Below are 18,452 nucleotides of genomic sequence, written 5' to 3'. Positions count from 1 at the left end.
CAAATTAAGGAATAACCTTCTAAAAATATATTGAATTGGACTCTGGGGGCTGGGTGCCAATGTGTCCAAGTTTCAGGCAGGGGTTTGGTCTAGATGACCACTAAAATAAAGATTTGACAATTCCTTCCTTCCTCCCCATTATCACCTCTTTTCTCCTGGTTGAAGAAAAGGAAAAAAAAAAACCTTAAAAACTTTTTATTTCTCCTCTCTCAACTATATGGAAACTCCTAGTAGAAGGTTAGAATGGTGTATGGTGAAAATATCCCAGGTGAGAAAGTTTCAGGATCACTTCTCTAAAAGTGATAATGAATTATGTCAGAGGCACCAAACCAATAAAGACATGGGGACGGAGCCCCTAAGAGCAGGACACACTTGGGAAATCCCACAATCATCAAAATTCCTTTGCCTCTCTTGGCTCTAATCAGGACCAAGTCGTACACAGAACCTGATGCTCTTCCTCCCAAACTACAGGGAGAATTGGTCTACTAGCAGACACCCTAAGGGCTGCAGGTACTGGGGCTGTTCCACTAGCCCCGGTCCTGATCAATAGAACAAATACAAGAGAACTCTTCACAAAGCCTGTGCTTTGTGTCGGGGCAGACCTTGGCCAAACGGTCTGATTTAGCACATGACATCAGGATTTTACTGTGCTAGTTCAGAGATCACGATTTGGTCCAGATAGTAATGAACCGTATGATAAAAGGTCAGAAACTGCAGGTTTATCTACCCTTGGCCTTGCATCTAAAACTTTGCTCCTATTTAGGCTGGAATACTGCTTCCTGTTGTCATTCTGTACACAGCAACTGGCCTCTACTCAGAAACTCAGTCACTCCTGTTTCACTGGAGGCAGAGGGCTCTTCTATGAGTGGTAGAACAGGTTTTTCCAGGTCCCTGCCCCTCCCAGGGCCAAACAGACAGGCAGCTATGAATCAGAGCTACTGAATCTTTTGGGCATCTCTGATTAACCAAGCACACAAGAGGAGTTCAACAAGGTCAAGATCCGTCCCCCACCACCATCAATTTGGAAAATAAATAAATGAAGTGCAGGCTTTTTATTTTCATCTGAAAAGAAGAATTTTAAGTGGACGAGCAGAGGGACAGGAATAGATACACAAATGAGCTTTTCAATCTGGGAATGGACTGAAATGGAGGGGGGGAATAAAAGAAAACATTCACCAAGCCCGCTCTGATGGCAACATGTTGCTTTATATCCCCTTAAACTATCACCCAATGGACTGTTCAGGTGCCCCCTGAGCCCTGGTCAAACAGAGGCTGTCCTCAGGCCCAGGGCAGACAGAGCTCAGGGTCAGTGTGGGTCACCTTATAGCTTCTGCGATCCTGGTACTCTCCTTTCTTCTGTCGGTGGACAACCTGCCAAGTAAGTAGGAATAATCTAAGCCGCTACAGAACACACTTCCAACCGCGCTGAGAAGCAAGAGCTTGCTGTCGTCCGTGGACGCGTTGCACAATGCTCTCCGCACTTCCTTCATAATCTGTGTACAGAGAAGAGTAAACAATGGGACATGCTTAGCACAGCTGCAACCCATCTTGGAAAGGGAAGAATTAGGCCTGGTGGCTAATGACTGATTCTCCAGCCTGGATGTCAAGGCCTTTTGGCGCTGTGTGATTAGGACTTTTGTGTACTTCTCTGCAGTGATAACTGCATTTGTTTCAACTTAATTTAATTCAATTGAATTCAACAAGCATGTATTAGTCATCTTCTCTGTGCCAGGTACTGTGCTTTGGGTCAAAACTAAACTATTCCTGCCCTCCAGGAGCTTACATTCTAGTCATGGGAGCAACACCCACATAGACACAGTATGTACAAATTAAATCCACAGTTATTTTTGGTGGGTGGGAACACTCACAAACTGGGGGAAGTGAGAAAAGTCTCTTGAAGGAGGTAGTGCCTGAGCTAAGCCTTGAAGGATGCTAGAGACGGAGGGCAGCCTTTGCAAAGGCATGGAGATGGGAAATGGGATGAAGGGGAATAATGGACAATCAATCAGCCTAGAAGTATGGACCAGGGTCATGCTTATAAAGGGCTTTAGATGCCAGAGAGAAGAATCACTACTCAGTCTCAGCAGGTCATGGGCTACAATCCAGCATTTGGGGGTAACTAACTGGGGACAGTGAAGGTGTATATGGCAGGATAGCCATATGTCGGGTCAAGATGCCCAGTGTTCTAAACCTTCCCTAGTTCTTCCACTTTCTGAGCTGTATCATCTCTTTTTTTTGGTGGGGAAATGAGGGTTAAGTGACTTGCCCAGGGTCACAGAGCTAGTAAGTCTCAAGTGTCTGAGGCCGGATTTGAACTCAGGTCCTCCTGAATCCAGGGCTGAGCTGTAGCATCATCTCAATGGGCATTATCCATAGCTCAGAGGTCTTCCCCAAGTATAAACTCTCCAGAGAGACAAAGTATGCCATGGCTAAGAGCTGTTCTTTGCACTTAGAACCCCAGGGTTATGTCACAGACCCTTAAAGAAGCAGGCTTCTACTTCTACTTTGAAAATTAAGAATTAAACCTTAGACTCCAGCCTTGGAAAGGTCTGGTGGAATTTATCATGACTCCCTCCATTAACAATGTCAAACTATTTGGATGGGTTCATTTATTTATAAGACCTGGGATAATGACAGGGACAGAAATATTAGCCATACATAGAAATGGTTTATCATTCCTTTGAATTATTGTAGCTAGTATTCAAAATCCACACAAATATTAATTGATCACCTGCTATATACAAGGCTGCATGCTACAAGCCATTCAAGTCTTATAACAATTAGTATTATGTAAAGCAGTGTTGATTATCTCTATAAATAACAAGTTCTCCATCACTTTCTACCCAGTAGGGGCTGGATGAGTATTCTTTGGGGATCTGATAGACCCTACTAATAGGGGCTGGATTAGAGATGGCCCCTTCTCATAATAACTCACTGTAGGCAAAGGCGAGAAAACATCCATGTAACTAAAAGGTTCCCACCTGGATTAGAACTTCTATCCAGGTGAAGAAGAGGACCACTCACCTGTAGCCTCCTTTTCAGCCTTCCAAAGCTGGAGGGGAGGAGGCCCAAGAGGGGAGAGAATTTGAATGACGATCTTTTCTGAACTCTGGCACTATTTGGCCATTCTTCCAAGGAAAATTGGAATTTCAAGCATATGCCAGTGATTTTCTCGAGACGAGGATGACAAATCTATGAACTTCTCTCTCCTTAATGGATGCATAGGATTATAAATAAATATTATTCCCATTTGCCTTAGATCAAATATGAAATCTTCCCATAATTGAAGTCTCCATGTGGAATGGGATAACTGACTTTTCTGACTATTTATGGATATTCATCCTGAGGTCGGATTAGGTAAGGGCTTTGCTCACACCTTCCACACACGGCTCACAGGAATCTCTGGGTTTTCTCTTTTGCCTCTAGATTCTACCAGAATGCGGAGAGAGGAGAAGGTTGGGGCAGGAAGCCCACATTTATTTATTTGCTTATTTTTTGATCAGTAAAGCAAGAAATTTGAATACTGAAGAAGCCAAGTCACATCTGAGACAACTCACTGAACTCACTGATTCAGAGTATCTACCTGGGGCCAAAGGAAGGAGAAATTTTTTTTTTAATCCTGGGCCAGGAAAAGCTTGCTTTTGGTACCTTTGTGAACTTGAACAAGAAAATCAGACTCATTCATAACCTCTTTTCTTTCTTTCTTCTTTCTTTCTTTCTTTCTTTCTTTCTTTCTTTCTTTCTGTCTTTCTCTCTCTCTCTCTCTCTCTCTCTCTCTCTCTCTCTCTCTTCTTTTCTTCCTTCCTTCCTTCCTTCCTTCCTTCCTTCCTTCCTTCCTTCCTTCCTTCCTTCCTTCCTTCCTTCCTTCCTTCCTTCCTTCCTTCCTTCCTTCCTTCCTTTCTTTCTTTCTTAAATTTTTTTACTGACTTCCATGGAATTCTGAGCTGGCTGCAAACCGTAAAGTTACTGTATAAGTTTGAAGTGGTGCTGCTGTTATCATTCAGTCATGCTGTAAGCGGCCAATGATTCGAACTAATGAAAATATGGCCTATAAAAAGTTTGGGGGAAACAACGTGGCATGATTTTTTTTAACATTTCCATGTGGTTAATATGCCTCTGAAAGAGAGTCAGGAATGAGACCTCATGAATATAGAGGAAAAGAAGCTTCTTCTTCCCCAACGCTCCACCATCTGCTCCACAGTCTGCCTCGAAATTGTTTGCTGGATGGTGGGGACAGGAGGCTGGCCAGCTTCATGAATCTGGGGTCTGTGAAGCCAATGCCCTACTCTAGGGCCCAGGGTGCAGGGCCAGGGTCTGTAGCTAAAGAAAACACAGCCCAGGGCCAGCTGGACCAATTCCAGCAACTGATGATTCCCTTAAGCTTCCTGACTTGAACAACTTCAATTTGAACTTGGAGGGAATCTCAGACGGAAAGGAAGATGCACAGGTAGGAAAGTCCTTCCTGTTAGCTAATGTCTCATTGTTCCATATTTTCTAACCTGTCTTCTGCGAGCAGCCACAGCAGAGACAGGAATGTCAACACCGGTCCCATGCAGGGAGTCTGAAGAGTCTGATTTTAAGCTACTAAAATGCAATAAAGCCAATTTAAAACTTAAAACCACGCTAAGACCTTTTGGATACTATGTTTTATCAGAAGAAGACAGCCCCTTTGTGTCCCCAGTGCTGATCACAGGGTTTTGTGTTTTTAATGAATTTCTGTTAAATTAAAGGTAATTGAATAACCCCATAGGACACTCCACTTTCAATGGGTTTGTACTTTGTTTCCTGGGGAAGGTGAAAAGAAACAAATATTGTACCATGGATGTGAGAAAACTCACAACTGGCATTTTTTTTACAGTGAAGTCTATACATGCTGGCTTCATTTCTCAGCTCAAATAATTTCCATGACTCCCGACTGCCTCCCAAACAGAGTTCAAACTTCCTTTACCTGGCAATCAAGTCGTTCCACAACCTGGCATCAGATGCCCCACTTCTCAGCACTGGTGTCATATCATATTGCCCTCTAAATATCCTCTCCTTGGGCAGCTAGGTGGCAGAGTGGATAAAGCACTGAGCCTGGAGTCAGGAAGACCTGTGTTCAAATCTGCCTCAGACCCTTACTGGCTGTGTGACCCTGGGAAAGTCACTTACCTTCTGCTTGCCTCTCTTTCCTCAACTGTAAAAAATGGAGATAATAATACCACCTAACTCAGAGGGTTGTAGTGAGGACCAAATGAGATAATATTTGTAAAGTGCTTAGCATTGTGTTATGCACATAGTGGGTGCTATATAAATGCTTATTCCCTTCCCCCTTCTTTCTAGACAAACTGAATAAATCGCTACCCTTTAACACACACTGTGAGCTCCACCTCCCTCTCTTTGCTGACACTATTTTGTCTATCTGAAATGCCTTCTTTCCTCCTCTTTACTTATCAAACTCCTATCTATCCTTTATAGACTATCTCAAATACCAGCTCTTTCAAGAAGCCTTCCTTGATTTCTCCTATCAGGAAAAAAAAAATATTTCCCCTCCATACTACCCACATTTCTTTGTTTTGCCCCTCCTCGATGCTGCTAGGTGAGGTACAGTTTCCTCATTCATAAGAGACTTGCCCCAGCTGACAGAGATAAAAACAGCAACAATGAGAGTACAGCTGTAGTGCTTGAAGGTTGGTCAAGTGCTTTAAATGTATCATCTCATTTGGTCCTCTCTATAACCTCGTGAAGTAAGTGCTGTGAATTATCACTCATTTTGTGGATGAGGAAACTGAAGGAAACAGAGGTTAAGTGACTTCCTCAGGGTCACCCAGCTAGTAAGTTTCTGAGTCAGAATTTGAACTCAGGTCTTTCTGACTCCAAGTCCAATGGTTTACTCACTGTATTACTGTGACTAGTAGTAAAGAGCAGAAGCAGAACTCCTACCTCAAGTTATCTGACCCCCAAAACAATGTTCTTTCCATTCTACTAAGGCTACCCCCTATCAAACTGAGCTGAACTGAATTGAATTGCTAATTAAGACTCAGGACTTCAGTCTTGGAAGGTATTTGGATAATACATAGCTTAGTACCCTTGTTTGACTACTGAGGAAACTCAGTCTAGGGAGATGAAGCAATTCCCACAAGGCCACACAGCTTCTAAATCTTCCCAACAAATACCTAAGGGGTGTTACCCTAAGCAGGTATTACAGGATGTAAATGAGTAAGGCTCATTGTTTGTGAAGGAAAAATGGGGTATACAGGTAATATTTGTCTAAAACCTCCTTAACCGCTTAACATGGAAAAATGAGAAGGATCTTGATTGGTCATTTAACTGTCCATTGATTTGTTCACCTGTGGATGAACTAGATTTCCGACAAATTTCTCCCATCACCTTAAGGCCACTAGGCTAACTGGGGACCAAGAACTGTAGGTGAAAGGGAACACTAGAAGAAGCACTGAGCTGAGAGAAAAGCACAATTCCTATTCCTTCAAAATCATGCCTTCTTCCCAGAAACCTTACTCTGACTGGAAGGCTAAAAATTTGTTAGACCCATTCCACAGAGGTTACCAGACCCCTTTTTACAACAAAAACAACCTTAAAATAGCTCAATGTCTTTAGTTAATGGACCTAAAAATAAAAGCTGTGAGAGATTGGCATGTGCTCTGGAGTAGGGGTGGAGGGGAGGGTACAAAGATACACTTTGGGGAGGTGACAGTGGTCAGGAACTGGATTAAATAAATAGATCTGTAGTTTTGTTGGAGAACAACCCAGAGAAGTCCCGTTGAGCATTGAGGACTCACTGAGTTGCATATTTCATCTTCTGGAGGTGAGGCACCATATGGGCTGACCCAAAGGGAGAAACTTCCTTGCCTTGGGGGTCTTCATTAAGCATTGGGATGGTCAGAGGAACAAGAGAAGTTCCAAGTGATTCCTGCCCCCATTTCTTCCTTTTCAACATAACCAAGAAACAGTTCTAGGGAAGGAGTTCAAGGCTACCATCCCAAGAGTGAAACTAGGCCAGGAGATAGAGGAGTTCTCGCTTTTATCAGCCTTTTCTAGAAAGCAAAATTCCTGATTCAGGATGGAAGAATGGTTTCAGAAAAGAGTGGGAAGGGTCGCAAACAAGGCCAAAGAGAGCTTCAAAATGGTAGTATCATAGACTAGTATTACTCAAGAGAAATTAAAGATGAGTTAAAGCCTCAGATTTAGTGGGGAAGAGCCTTGTAAAGAGGGGCTAATCTAGGTCTAGTAGAATCAGAATTACAGAATGTTGAAACTGTAAGGAAACCTAGAAAGGATCATGTCTAGCCAGTCCTTTTTGCAGAGAAGAGAACTAAAGGCCAGCGAAAGAAGGGGACTTGGCCAAAGCTTGGCAATTGGCTCAAATCTAGGTCTTCTGATGTCATTTACTAGTCAGTCTCTTTCTGCTATTTGACACTTCTTATCCATTAAAACTGCGCTTAAAGGATGGAGTATTTAAGAATACTGAAGAAGTCTTGACTTGCTCACAGGGAAGAGTGAATCTCAGCTCTACGAAGAAGGTATATCTTGGGGTAGATTGGGAATCAGCCTGAGTGAAGTCATCTCCAGACTAAACCCTGTGATATTTTTCAGGAGCAGACACATCAGCACATCCCGGGTACTCTTCCTTCCCACCCTGCCCCCTTTAGAGAGGGAATATTTGGGAAAAGAGCTATAGGGAGATAGATTTCTTCCATAAACAGAGAAGAGAACACAAAGGGGTAGAAAGTGGGATCAAGAATTTAGAAAACATAGAAACTTGTCAATGTCAACTTGGAGGGAGAGAGATAGCTAGTGGATTTCCCTGAGGGGTTCTTCTTGGCCCTGATCTGCTCTGCATTTTTATTACTTATTTAGATGAAGGCAGGGTTATCAAATTTTCAGAGGGCCAGAAACTTGGAGAGATAATGAAGTCAGGATCCAAAAAGATTTTAACAATCTGGAATGACGGGCCAAATCAGATAAGATTATTAATCACATTAATAGGGATAAACATAAAGGCCTAAACTTGAATACACACACAAGATGGTAGGGGGAGAAGGAGACGGCTAGGCAAAAGTTTGTTGTCTTCCAGCTCAACAAGAGTCAACAGAAAATGACGAGTTAGCCAGAAGGCTGGTAGACTCTCGGATTTCATTTGGAGAGGCATCATATTCAGAATCAGCTAAGTAGTGTTGTATTCAGTTCAGCCCCATTTTCAGAAGATTTTCAGCTGGGGTAAAAACCGGAGACAAGCTATAGAAGGGTAATCAGAATAGGAAAAAGATCTCGAGATTATAACATAAAGGAGTCAGTTGAAGGGACCTCAGGATTATGAACTTTGTCTTCAAGGAACTGAATGGATGTCATGGGGAAGAAAGGTTTAGACCTAGTCAGCTTGGCCATAAAGGGATGTGCTAATAACATCAGTGAATGAAAGGTGTGGAGAGGTAAATTTTGGTGTGATGTAAGAAAAAAAACTTCCTAACACTGAGAGCCACCATAAACAGAATACACTACCTCAGAAGGTAATGAGTTTGCCATTTCTAGAAGTCTCCAGAGTCTGGATGTCTCCTATTTGTTTATTCCAATTTATCCTGCATGTATATAGCTATTTGCACGTTGTCTCCCCCATTAGAATGACCTCCTTGGGAGCTGGAAGTGAACTTTGCCTTTCTTTGTATTCCTGACACTCATCACCATGCCTTAATAAATGCTTACTTAATAAATGCTTACTGATTACTTGAATGACTAGAAGGACAGTCCGCTTGGGTAAGGGCTGTACTAAATGTCTTCTAAAGACCTTTCTAATTCTGAATCTCTGTGACTCTATGTCCAATGGAGGGGGCTGGGTGGTGATAGTCCTGGAGACTTCTTTCAAGTGAGATTCAACTGAAGAAACTGAAGATGTTTAGTCTTGAGAGAGAAGAGTTTAGGGGAAATGTGACTGCCATTTTCAAGTATTTTAAGTGCTGTTATGGGGAAGATAGAATGGGATTTGCTTGGCTTGGCTCCAGAGGAGGAATCTAGGAATAATGGGTGGAAGAGGCCCAGAGGCTGTGAGCCCCTGGAGAAGAGGGACTTCATTTGTCTATCTTTGTATCCCCAACACTTAGTACAGTGCCTGGCACATAGTAGGTGCTTAATAAATGCTTCTAGATTTGACTTGAGAGGCAGATTTAAGGTATGTGTAAGGGGCAGGGGACAAATTTCTTAGTGGAGCTGTCAAAGAAAGGAGATAGTGAATTCCCCTTGGCTGGAGGGCTTCACATGTAGGCTGGATGACCACTTGTTAGAAATGATATGGAAGGGTTTCCTAACTAGTCATGGGTTGGTCTAAATGACGTCTAAGGTACCATTTAAGCTCTGATTCTGTGGGCAAAACAAAACAAAACACAATCTCTTGATGGGTTTGCTTTTTTTCACTAGTCAACTGTCTTTCCCCTTATAGATACTTCTTAGCGTAGCTTTTCAAAAAGGTGATTCTGTTGAACATCCTGATCAGAGAGAGTGTCAATGACACTGAGGCTAGTTTGTTATCCCTTAGGGACTTCTCTCTTACCTCCGGTGTCAGGGCATTGTTGTCGGAGGTCTGGCTGGACAGCAGAATGTGTGTGAATCCTTCTTCCTTCCTCACCACAATGTCTCGAAACCGACAGTTGCTCTCATTTTGCCGGACGCTATACCTGAGCCTCTTATCAAAAACGTAATCTTTGTCCCCTTCCATTTTCCTCTTCACAGGGCTATGCAAGTGTAGACCTCCATTGGTCAGAGTGGAACCTTTCAAAGTCAAAACAAATAAGATATGATATAGACATACAGAACAGCCAGGCTTTAGGAGAGTCTAGAGCAAGGGTTTTTAACCTGGAGTCCATGAATGCTTTTAAGGACAACTATATTGGTAACTGCATTAATAACTATATTGTAATATAATTGGTATCCTACATGTTTCATTTTATGCATTTAAAACCATTATTCTAAGAAGGGTACCCAGGGTTTCATTAGACTGCCAAAGAGATTTACAAACAATAAAAAATTGCTGGTGTTTATTGAAGCCCTGATTGGCCTCAGAGACCAAGAGAACTACACCTCTGGCTGGCTCACATCCTTGAGTTTGTGGAAGGTATTCAGATTAAAATAAGTTTCCTTGCCTGAAAAATTGTTTACATTTACCCTGATGCCCAACAAGGGGAAAATGGTAGTAGGGCCCAGCAGAAGGAATGGATAGTAGAGACAGTATTACAGAATCCTAGATTGTGATAGCTGGAAGGGGCCTGAGGAATCTAATCTAATCCCTTCATTGTTCACAAGAACATACTGAGGCCCAGAGAGGGAAAAGGACTTGACCAGGTTTATACAAGTCTCCTTGCCAAATAATTTCACCTCAAACAGAAATGTACCAGGCTGAACACAGGTGAGGGAGAGCCCCTGATAGGCTGCTTTTTCAACAGCAAGGAAAAAGTAGTTTCCACCAGCTGTTTTGTAGATAGAGCAAGAAAAACACATATTTTGGGGATTTTGTTACTTGTTCCACTTTGATCTGATAAATACTCAGGTGTCTGTGTCCTAAGTAGCATTATCATTTCTACCCAAATCAGATGGAACCGAAGCTTTGACACATATGACCTAGGCCACAATCCTGCCGTCTCCTTAAAACTATACTGACAGCAGATGGTGATTTTCAGGTGGGAGAAGAGAGAGGGAATAGGGAACCAGCAGTCCATACTGAGAACAAAACAATTACATGCAATGGGAACCACCCCCATGGGAAATTGACACCTTCATTCCTTATTTTTTTTTGGGGGGGGGGGTGAGGCAATTGGGGTTAAGTGACTTGCCCAGGGTCACACAGCTAGTAAGTGTTAAATATCTGAGGCCGGATCTGAACTCAGGCACTCCTGACTCCAGGGCCAGTGCTCTATCCACTGTGCCACCTAGCTGCCCACCTTCATTCCTTATTAAAGGAACTTTTCCTTTTAAAATTAAGACTTCCTTTTAAAATTGCCAGGGGGTAATTTTGTAATAGAGGTGGTAGTGGTGGTGGTAGAAGTACTAGTAATAACAACAATAATAATAATAATGAAGAAAAAGGAGGAGGAAAAGATCAGCAATTTGGATTTCTATAGCTCTTTAAGCTTAAGCTTACAAAATGTTTTCCTTATAACAAGTCTATGAGTAAAAAAGTAGTGCAGCACCATCTCATTTCTACATATGAGGAAACTAAGGATCACAAACAGTTAAATGGCTTGTCCAGGGTAATACAGATAAATAGTAAAAATACCTTTAAAAGATTATAATTCTTCTTTTAAAAAGTATCAAATTTCTCCTTTAAAACTTGGCCAAGGGGGCATCTAGGTGGCACAGTGGATAAAGCACCGGCCCTGAATTCAGGGGTACCTGAGTTCAAATCCGGCCTCAGACACTTGACACTTACTAGCTGTGTGACCCTGGGCAAGTCACTTAACCCCCATTGCCACACAACACAAAACAAAACAAAACAAAAAAACTTGGCCAATTCTACTTGAAGTCAATATGAAAGCTGTAGCTCATGCTATGCCAAATGATGAAAGTACCATGGACTATGTTCAGGTAGGAGAGAAAAGAATATGGCCAAAGATTCCTCAAGATATATATATATATATATATATATATATATATATATATATATATATAAAATCCCATTTTCACCTTCTTCACCATCTTTATAAATTAGTCATATTCCTAGCTGTAAAATTGTGGCATCCAGATAGGGACATGCCGGAATCTAACCTGGTCTAAAGGACCCTTAGGAGAGGTTGGTCCATTTTTAGAGCTTGATTAAAGAATAAGTTTTTATGAATCTTTCCCAAAGGAGTAAACTAGGTTCTGGGGAGAATGTTCTGTATTAACTGACTTTACCATGTTGTCTCAGAGTAGTAGTAGTCACCACCTTCTGGGAACCCAACCTGCCAATACAAGCAGAAATTTGGGAATGTTGCTATTATTATTATTATTATTATTATTATTTCTTTTTATTTATATCAATTTTTTCTTTTCTCAAAAAGCTGGAACAATTTACTTTTCGATCAATGTGGGTTTTCATTTTTGATTTCTTGAAATGGAGCTCTGAAAAGACAGGTTTTTAGAAGCCTATTGTGTTTTAAATGGAGCTACTGGACTCTGCTTTAAAACCCAAATCATTCTAGCTCTCATTAAATGGCCAATAATAGCCACAACCCAAGCCTCCTATGGCTCATGGTTTAGTTTTCATGGCTTAGAATGAGTTCAAATGTCAATTGTTCTCTGTTTTAGCCAGAAACTCTTGAGGTTCTTCTACTCCCAGATTCATATCTTTGTGATAGTAAATTGAGGCACCTTTTGTCTCAATTCTTTCCCAGCCCTTAGTCATTGAATGGGCATGGTCTCAGATAAACTGAGACCTGGGAAAGACCTTAATTTAACCCACTGCATCCTGGGCCATCTCCAGTGCTCTTGATCTTTGTCTTGCCAGTGGACTCTGATGACTGGAGGAGAGAGTGAGGCTCAGGACATTGCACAGCTCTAAACTACTCATACCCAATTCACAATCAAGTCAAGACATCACCGTCATGATGCCATTGGTCCTCTTCAAGAATGAAGGATGAAGGGGGCAGCTAGGTGGCGCAGTGGATAGAGCACCGGCCCTGGAGTCAGGAGGACCTGAGTTCAAATCTGGCCTCAGACACTTAACACTTACTAGCTGTGTGACCCTGGGCAAGTCACTTAACCCCCATTGCCTCACTAAAAAAAAAAAAAAAATAGAATGAAGGATGAAGAACAATCCTGCTCTGACTTTTCCAGTGCACAGTGATCTGTCCCTTCTCTGAGAACTAAGGAGTTGGGATCACAGTGTGGGACTCTGTTGTTCTGTGACTCCTGTCTCCCTTCCTAGACTTTAAGAGCCACTCCTTATACCCCCATATGGCACCAAAACCGGGGCTATGCATGTAGTAGGTGTGTAATTCAACAAATTGTGTTTGCCGAACTTTTATTAAGCCCCTCTATGTGCAAGGCCTTTTCCTAGGTGCTGTTGACACAAAGATGAAAGATTTTACTGAAGGATGGGACATATATATGTGTATATATGTATATGTATAAATCATACATACAGATAAACAGTATGAGGTAGGTAGTGATGAGAAAAAAGAAAGTTCAAAAGTGTTCTAAGAAATTTGAAAGAGGGAAAGAACACTTTCAACAAATATTTATTGAGTGGCATTGCCCTAGGATGTCATTCAATTCAACATGTATATTCATGTAGTGTAGGGGAGAGGTAGGGGTGTTGATCAGGGATCACTGATTAATAGATTTCACCCCACCCATTTGATGAAATTACAGAATGTTAGGGGCAGATAAGAAAAACAATAAGATATTATTATTATTATTATTATTATTATTATTATTATTATTATTATTATTGAGGGGCAATTCAGGTTAAATAACTTGCCCAGGGTCACACAGCTAGTATGAGATATTATTATTGTAAAGGCAGTATAAAGTAATGGGTTTTTTACCCCTTTTTCCTTTTTCCTTTTTTTTTTTTTAAACCATTTTTACCTCTTTTTACCCTTTTTTTTTAATCCCTTTAGGACATGTGAAAGATTTCTTCAATTAAACTGGATGGAATTATATGGTGCTAACCATTGTTTTGCCAAAAGATCACCCAGTTGTCCTTTTAGAAGCAAAACAAACTCTCTAGTGAGTCTGTTGAAGCAGGAGGCAGCTCTGGAAAGAAGAGAGTCATTTTTGGAAGAAAATTCTCCTTCTCAAAAGGAAATTACTCCTCATCTCTTAGAGAGTAGAAAGGATTACTTTCCCTTCTCCTTCAAATCTTACAGTAGAGCTACCCACCCAGTAAGAGAGATGCCATGCCAGGCAAGGAATGGGTCCAAGGAGTGGCATGCTCAGCAGAGATGAAGAAATAGGATGAACATATCATGAGAAGAGAAAGGACAGTCACTAGGGTCTTATAATATCAGAAGTGAACTGCTTTGCCCACATGTGTTCCCTAAATCCTAGCTTCTTAAACTGTGGCTCTCTACCCCATATGGGGGTCACATAACTGCATATGGGGGTCAGGGAAAATTTGGCAACAGGAAAAGGCTAACAAGCTTTGATATAATACCTATGTAAAATATAGTTTTGTTACATACCTATATAAAATCACAAAAAAAAAATTCTTGGGTTAAAAGGGGTCATGAGTGGAAAGTTTAAGAAACCCTGCCTTAAATGCATGTCTCTCTACTAATATACTCTATATGAGTGTCCGCTCTTATGCCTGATTCTTGTTGTGTTTGTGGAGGAGTACATCCCACGTATAAAGGGAGAAATGTTTTTCATTACTGCTCTTACAACACCATCTCATTAATGCCTTTGTTTTAAACTAACTGTAGCAACTGGATGGCTGTTGGAGGTAGATACACTGGCAGAGGCTGAGGAGCTATAGTTTTAGGAGTACACCCCCACAGTGTACCTAGAACCTGGTAGTTGTCCTCCAAGGGCACGTAACCTGTGTAACTTGGGATGCAACCCAGAAGGGGTGCTGCGCTTATTTGCAGACCAAAGAGAGCGATTCACATCTAACATTCTTAGGCTTTGATACTTCATTCCCAAGGGGGCCACTGCCCCCCTGATTTCTATGGGGCCACTGTGCTTCTTAATTAGAAAGCCAGGTTGATGGGAGATGTTCCCCAAGGGGTCCTTCTTTTTCTAGTTTCTTCCAGGGAGATGAAACATAGACCCCACAGAATGTCAGAGCTAAAAAGGGTACCTGGTGTCTATGATTCCAGCCTTCTCAGTTTACAAATAGGTAAAATGATGGTCCAAAAAGACGTGATTTATCCATGGTCACACAGCTAAATGTCAGACAGTAACGGAAGCCAGTGCTAAGTCCAGCATGCCCCACATTCCCTGCAACCAGACCAAAAAGAGGGCATCCGTTCCTTCCTAAGGAACCCTGAGGAGCATCCTCATCCACACGCCTCATTGGTCGATTTCCTAGTATCATAGACTCATTATCACTTTAACGACCTCAAATGCTTAAGCGACTCATCAGAAATCAACAACTCTCCTGAAATTATGCAAAATAATTTCTCTCCTTCCAAGTAGATCACAGATAACAGAGGAGAAATAGCAAAGCACAGTGGATGGAGGGCATACCTTGGGGGTCAGGAAGCCCCAGATTCAGGTCCTACCTCTGACATGTAATGACTGAATGACCAGTTAATATTTCAGTATCCCAGGTAACTCCCTAAGACTAAATTGTGGGTGTTCGTGATCTGAATTGGGGGAAGAAGTTCCCCAAACCTATGAAATCACAGATTCACTCTCTTCCCCATCCCAAATAACATTTATGTAGTGGTATACAAAGCCTTATATACATGATCTCATTTGAGCCTCAGTTTAGCCTTGTGAGATAGGTGCTATGGGTACATTCATCCCCATTGTACTGAGGGAGAAACCAGGGTTCTCAGAGGTTAAATGACTTGCCTATCGCCAAAGGGCTAGTAAGTGTCAAAGAGAATTTAAGCTGAGGTCTTCCCGACTGAAGGTCTAGCATTCATCGGTGGGATCAGAACCTACGTCTTCCCAATGCCAAGCCTAGCATGCTATCGCTGACTTCAGGCTGCCTCTCTATAGGAAACACAATTGTTTAATTAAAAGGCTTTGAGTGATTGGAGTCAATTCATTACGGTTAACCTCCAGCTTCGGTCTGGGAGAAGAGCTTCCTAATGTGAGCAGCCAGCCTCACTCGCCTGCACATTCTGTCTGGATTTTATGTTCTTGCTTGTATACAGCTCATCAAATTAGGAGATTAGCTCTCAAATGACTACTTTCTCTGAGAGAAAGGCAGACAGGGAGAGCTGAGGAGCATTAACTCTTTCAGGGCACCACGCAGCAATTCCTGGCCATATTCCTAGGGCCCAAAAGAGTTAAGATGCCTCCCTAAGTTTCTAACCAGCTTACTGGCCACTGGAATCAGAATTCTCTGAATCATTCTGGACTCTGAAAACCATCACAGGCCTCCTGGAGTGTGCTAGGACACCTTGGGGGAGCTGTACCATGAGCTTTTCCCTTTTCCCTTTGGGGCTAGGGCTAGTATAAATGCACCCCCTTCCCCACCATACTGTGCCAGCACACCTGTCCCAGGCGCTATACACGCACTCCCTGCCCCTTCTTTCATGTTCTCTTCCCTTAGCTTTCATGACTCCTTTTTTCCAACTGTTGGCATTCCTGACAAGGTCCCCATTTGGAGGTGAGGAGGGAGCAAGCCAAGCAGCCTTCATACCTCTCTTGGTCCTACTTCTGATTATCCAGAGTTCAACACCATGTCTTAGATGCTGTCAACACCTATTCGGCGGCTGAAGCCTCCTCACCCTGCAACCTCCCTTTTCATCTCCTTTTTGTGTGTTCCCTTCTCTCATCAGAAGGTAAGCTCCCTGAGGACAGCGATATCTTTCCTTGGGCTTTATGTGGATCTCTGGTTCCTGGCACATCATAAGCTCTTAATAAATGCTTCCTGCCTTGTCTTCTCGGTTGTCCTCTAATGTCTTTGACTGATATTACTCAATTGGAAAAGAGTTGAGGGGGCAGCTAGGTGGCGCAGTGGATAAAGCACTGGCCCTGGATTCAGAAGGACCTGAGTTCAAATCCAGCCTCAGACACTTGACACTTTCTAGCTGTGTGACTTTGGGCAAGTCACTTAACCCTCATTGCCCTGCAAAAAAAAAAAAGGAAAAGGAAAAGAGTTGAGGCCATAGAGTCCAACCCATACACAACCAAGACCATTCTCAACAACATCCCCAACAAGGGGCTGTTGCTTCCTCTTCATTCAATGCCTCTTTAAATGTGGGTCTCCCACTGGGGCTCTTTGTCTTATTTTTCTATGTTCTACTCTCTAGTTACCTTTCTTAAGGAGTCTAGGTAAAGCTAACCTTCCCTGCCCTATTTTACACCAGTCAGCCAATAAGCATTTATTAATCATGAACTATATTCCAGGAACTGTTATTTGTATGTGTTGGTCACACAAAGAGAAGCAGGTAAGCAGAGGATCCCTATTTTAGCCTTTTAGTACACTACACCATGTAGAGTCTGCACAAACTGGAGCCTTTTAAAAAAAAATTTCATACCTCCTTATAGCCATACAAGTTATCATTCATGCCTAGAACAGATTCTGTATTCATTTCCTTCCCTTTGTTCACGGGGGCTCCTCATCCAGGAAACCTTTCCTGAATCTTTCATCCCTGGGCAAGTCACTTAACCACTGTCTTTCTCAGTTTACTGTAAAAGGAAGATAATGACAGCACCTACCTCCTAGGGCTGTTGTGAAGATCAAATGAGCTATTTGGAAATCCCTTAGCCCAATCGCTAGCATATAGTAGACACTTAATAAATGTTTGTTAATAAATGTTTATTCCCTCTGTTAACCTGACCTGAGCACTTAAGTTGTTTAACAAGTTGTATTATAGTTAGAGATAAGCTACTGAGATCTCTTCTCCTTTACCCTAATTCTCCCATTTGAATACCTTTAGAGAAAAATGAGGACAGCTAGAAAGTGGTATCTATGGGGGCAGCTAGGTAGTGCAGTGGATAAAGCACCTGCCCTGGCTTCAGGAGGACCTGAGTTCAAATCTGACCTCAGACACTTGACACTTACTAGTTGTGTGACCCTGGGCAAGTCACTTAACTCTCATTGCCTCACCAACAAAAAGAAAGAAAGAAAGAAATGTCTAGCAACTGATAACAACTGGAAAAGGAAAACCAGGGAAGTAGCAAAGGGTATAGGACCAGCAGAATAGCTCTGAAGATTTTAATGACTTATCTGGTACAGGAAAGACATCGTCAAAATACTCAAGAACATTAGAGAGTCATCCTCACTTGGCCTGAGGGACTGGTGGACCAAGAGTTTAACGTACAGAGCCTATGAGTGATGGCAAGATGTTGGAAGTATGGGAAGCAGAAGCTTGTCAGCCTCATCCACAAGTGAAGAACAGTGAGCCAAGACAGGTCTCGGGGGGAGGCCTTTACTAAAGGAGCTTTTTCATACCCAGGGGTGTCAGTGACTGACCTTTATACACATCCTTGAGACTGATGGCTGCTCACTGAGACTCATTCCAGGACCCCTTTGCTTTGCACAAATGAGAGCTGTGCACTTGGACATGGGAAGTTGATCCTATATAGTGATGGGTGCCATGGATATATTTTTCAGATTTCCTGTGTAGCAGTTAGGAACTAAGTGGGAAGTGAGGGAATCCCCCAGAGCACACTGAGAATCCTTTTGTGGCAGGAGTCTCTGACTCAAGGCTTAAATTAATTTGTGTACTTGTCTCACATCCCTACACTACTGTAAATTCCTTAGGGTATAGAATGTGATCATTTTCAACTGTACTAAGGTAATGAAGAGTATTAGATTTGGGGTCAGAAGGTTGGGTTCACATCCTGGCTCCACCATTTAC

General features: G+C 42.2%; 1 protein-coding gene across 4 annotated transcripts in view; it reads right to left on the bottom strand.

Moving 5' to 3' along the window:
* Positions 1-18,452, bottom strand: part of CDYL2 (chromodomain Y like 2) — a 219,603-nt gene that overhangs the window by 35,548 nt on the left and 165,603 nt on the right. For all 4 annotated transcript variants that reach the window (XM_043989297.1, XM_043989296.1, XM_043989299.1 and 1 more), the window contains exons 3-4: positions 9,542-9,759; positions 1,321-1,493 (exon numbers count right to left, since the gene is read on the bottom strand). In XM_043989297.1, coding sequence (XP_043845232.1) covers positions 1,321-1,493; positions 9,542-9,759 — 391 coding nt within the window. The remainder of the gene's footprint in view (positions 1-1,320; positions 1,494-9,541; positions 9,760-18,452) is intronic.

Source organism: Dromiciops gliroides, chromosome 2 (assembly GCF_019393635.1).
Source record: "Dromiciops gliroides isolate mDroGli1 chromosome 2, mDroGli1.pri, whole genome shotgun sequence".
Taxonomy (NCBI): domain Eukaryota; kingdom Metazoa; phylum Chordata; class Mammalia; order Microbiotheria; family Microbiotheriidae; genus Dromiciops; species Dromiciops gliroides.
Note: the sequence above shows the minus strand (reverse complement) of the source record. Positions and strands in the feature narration are given on the sequence as shown.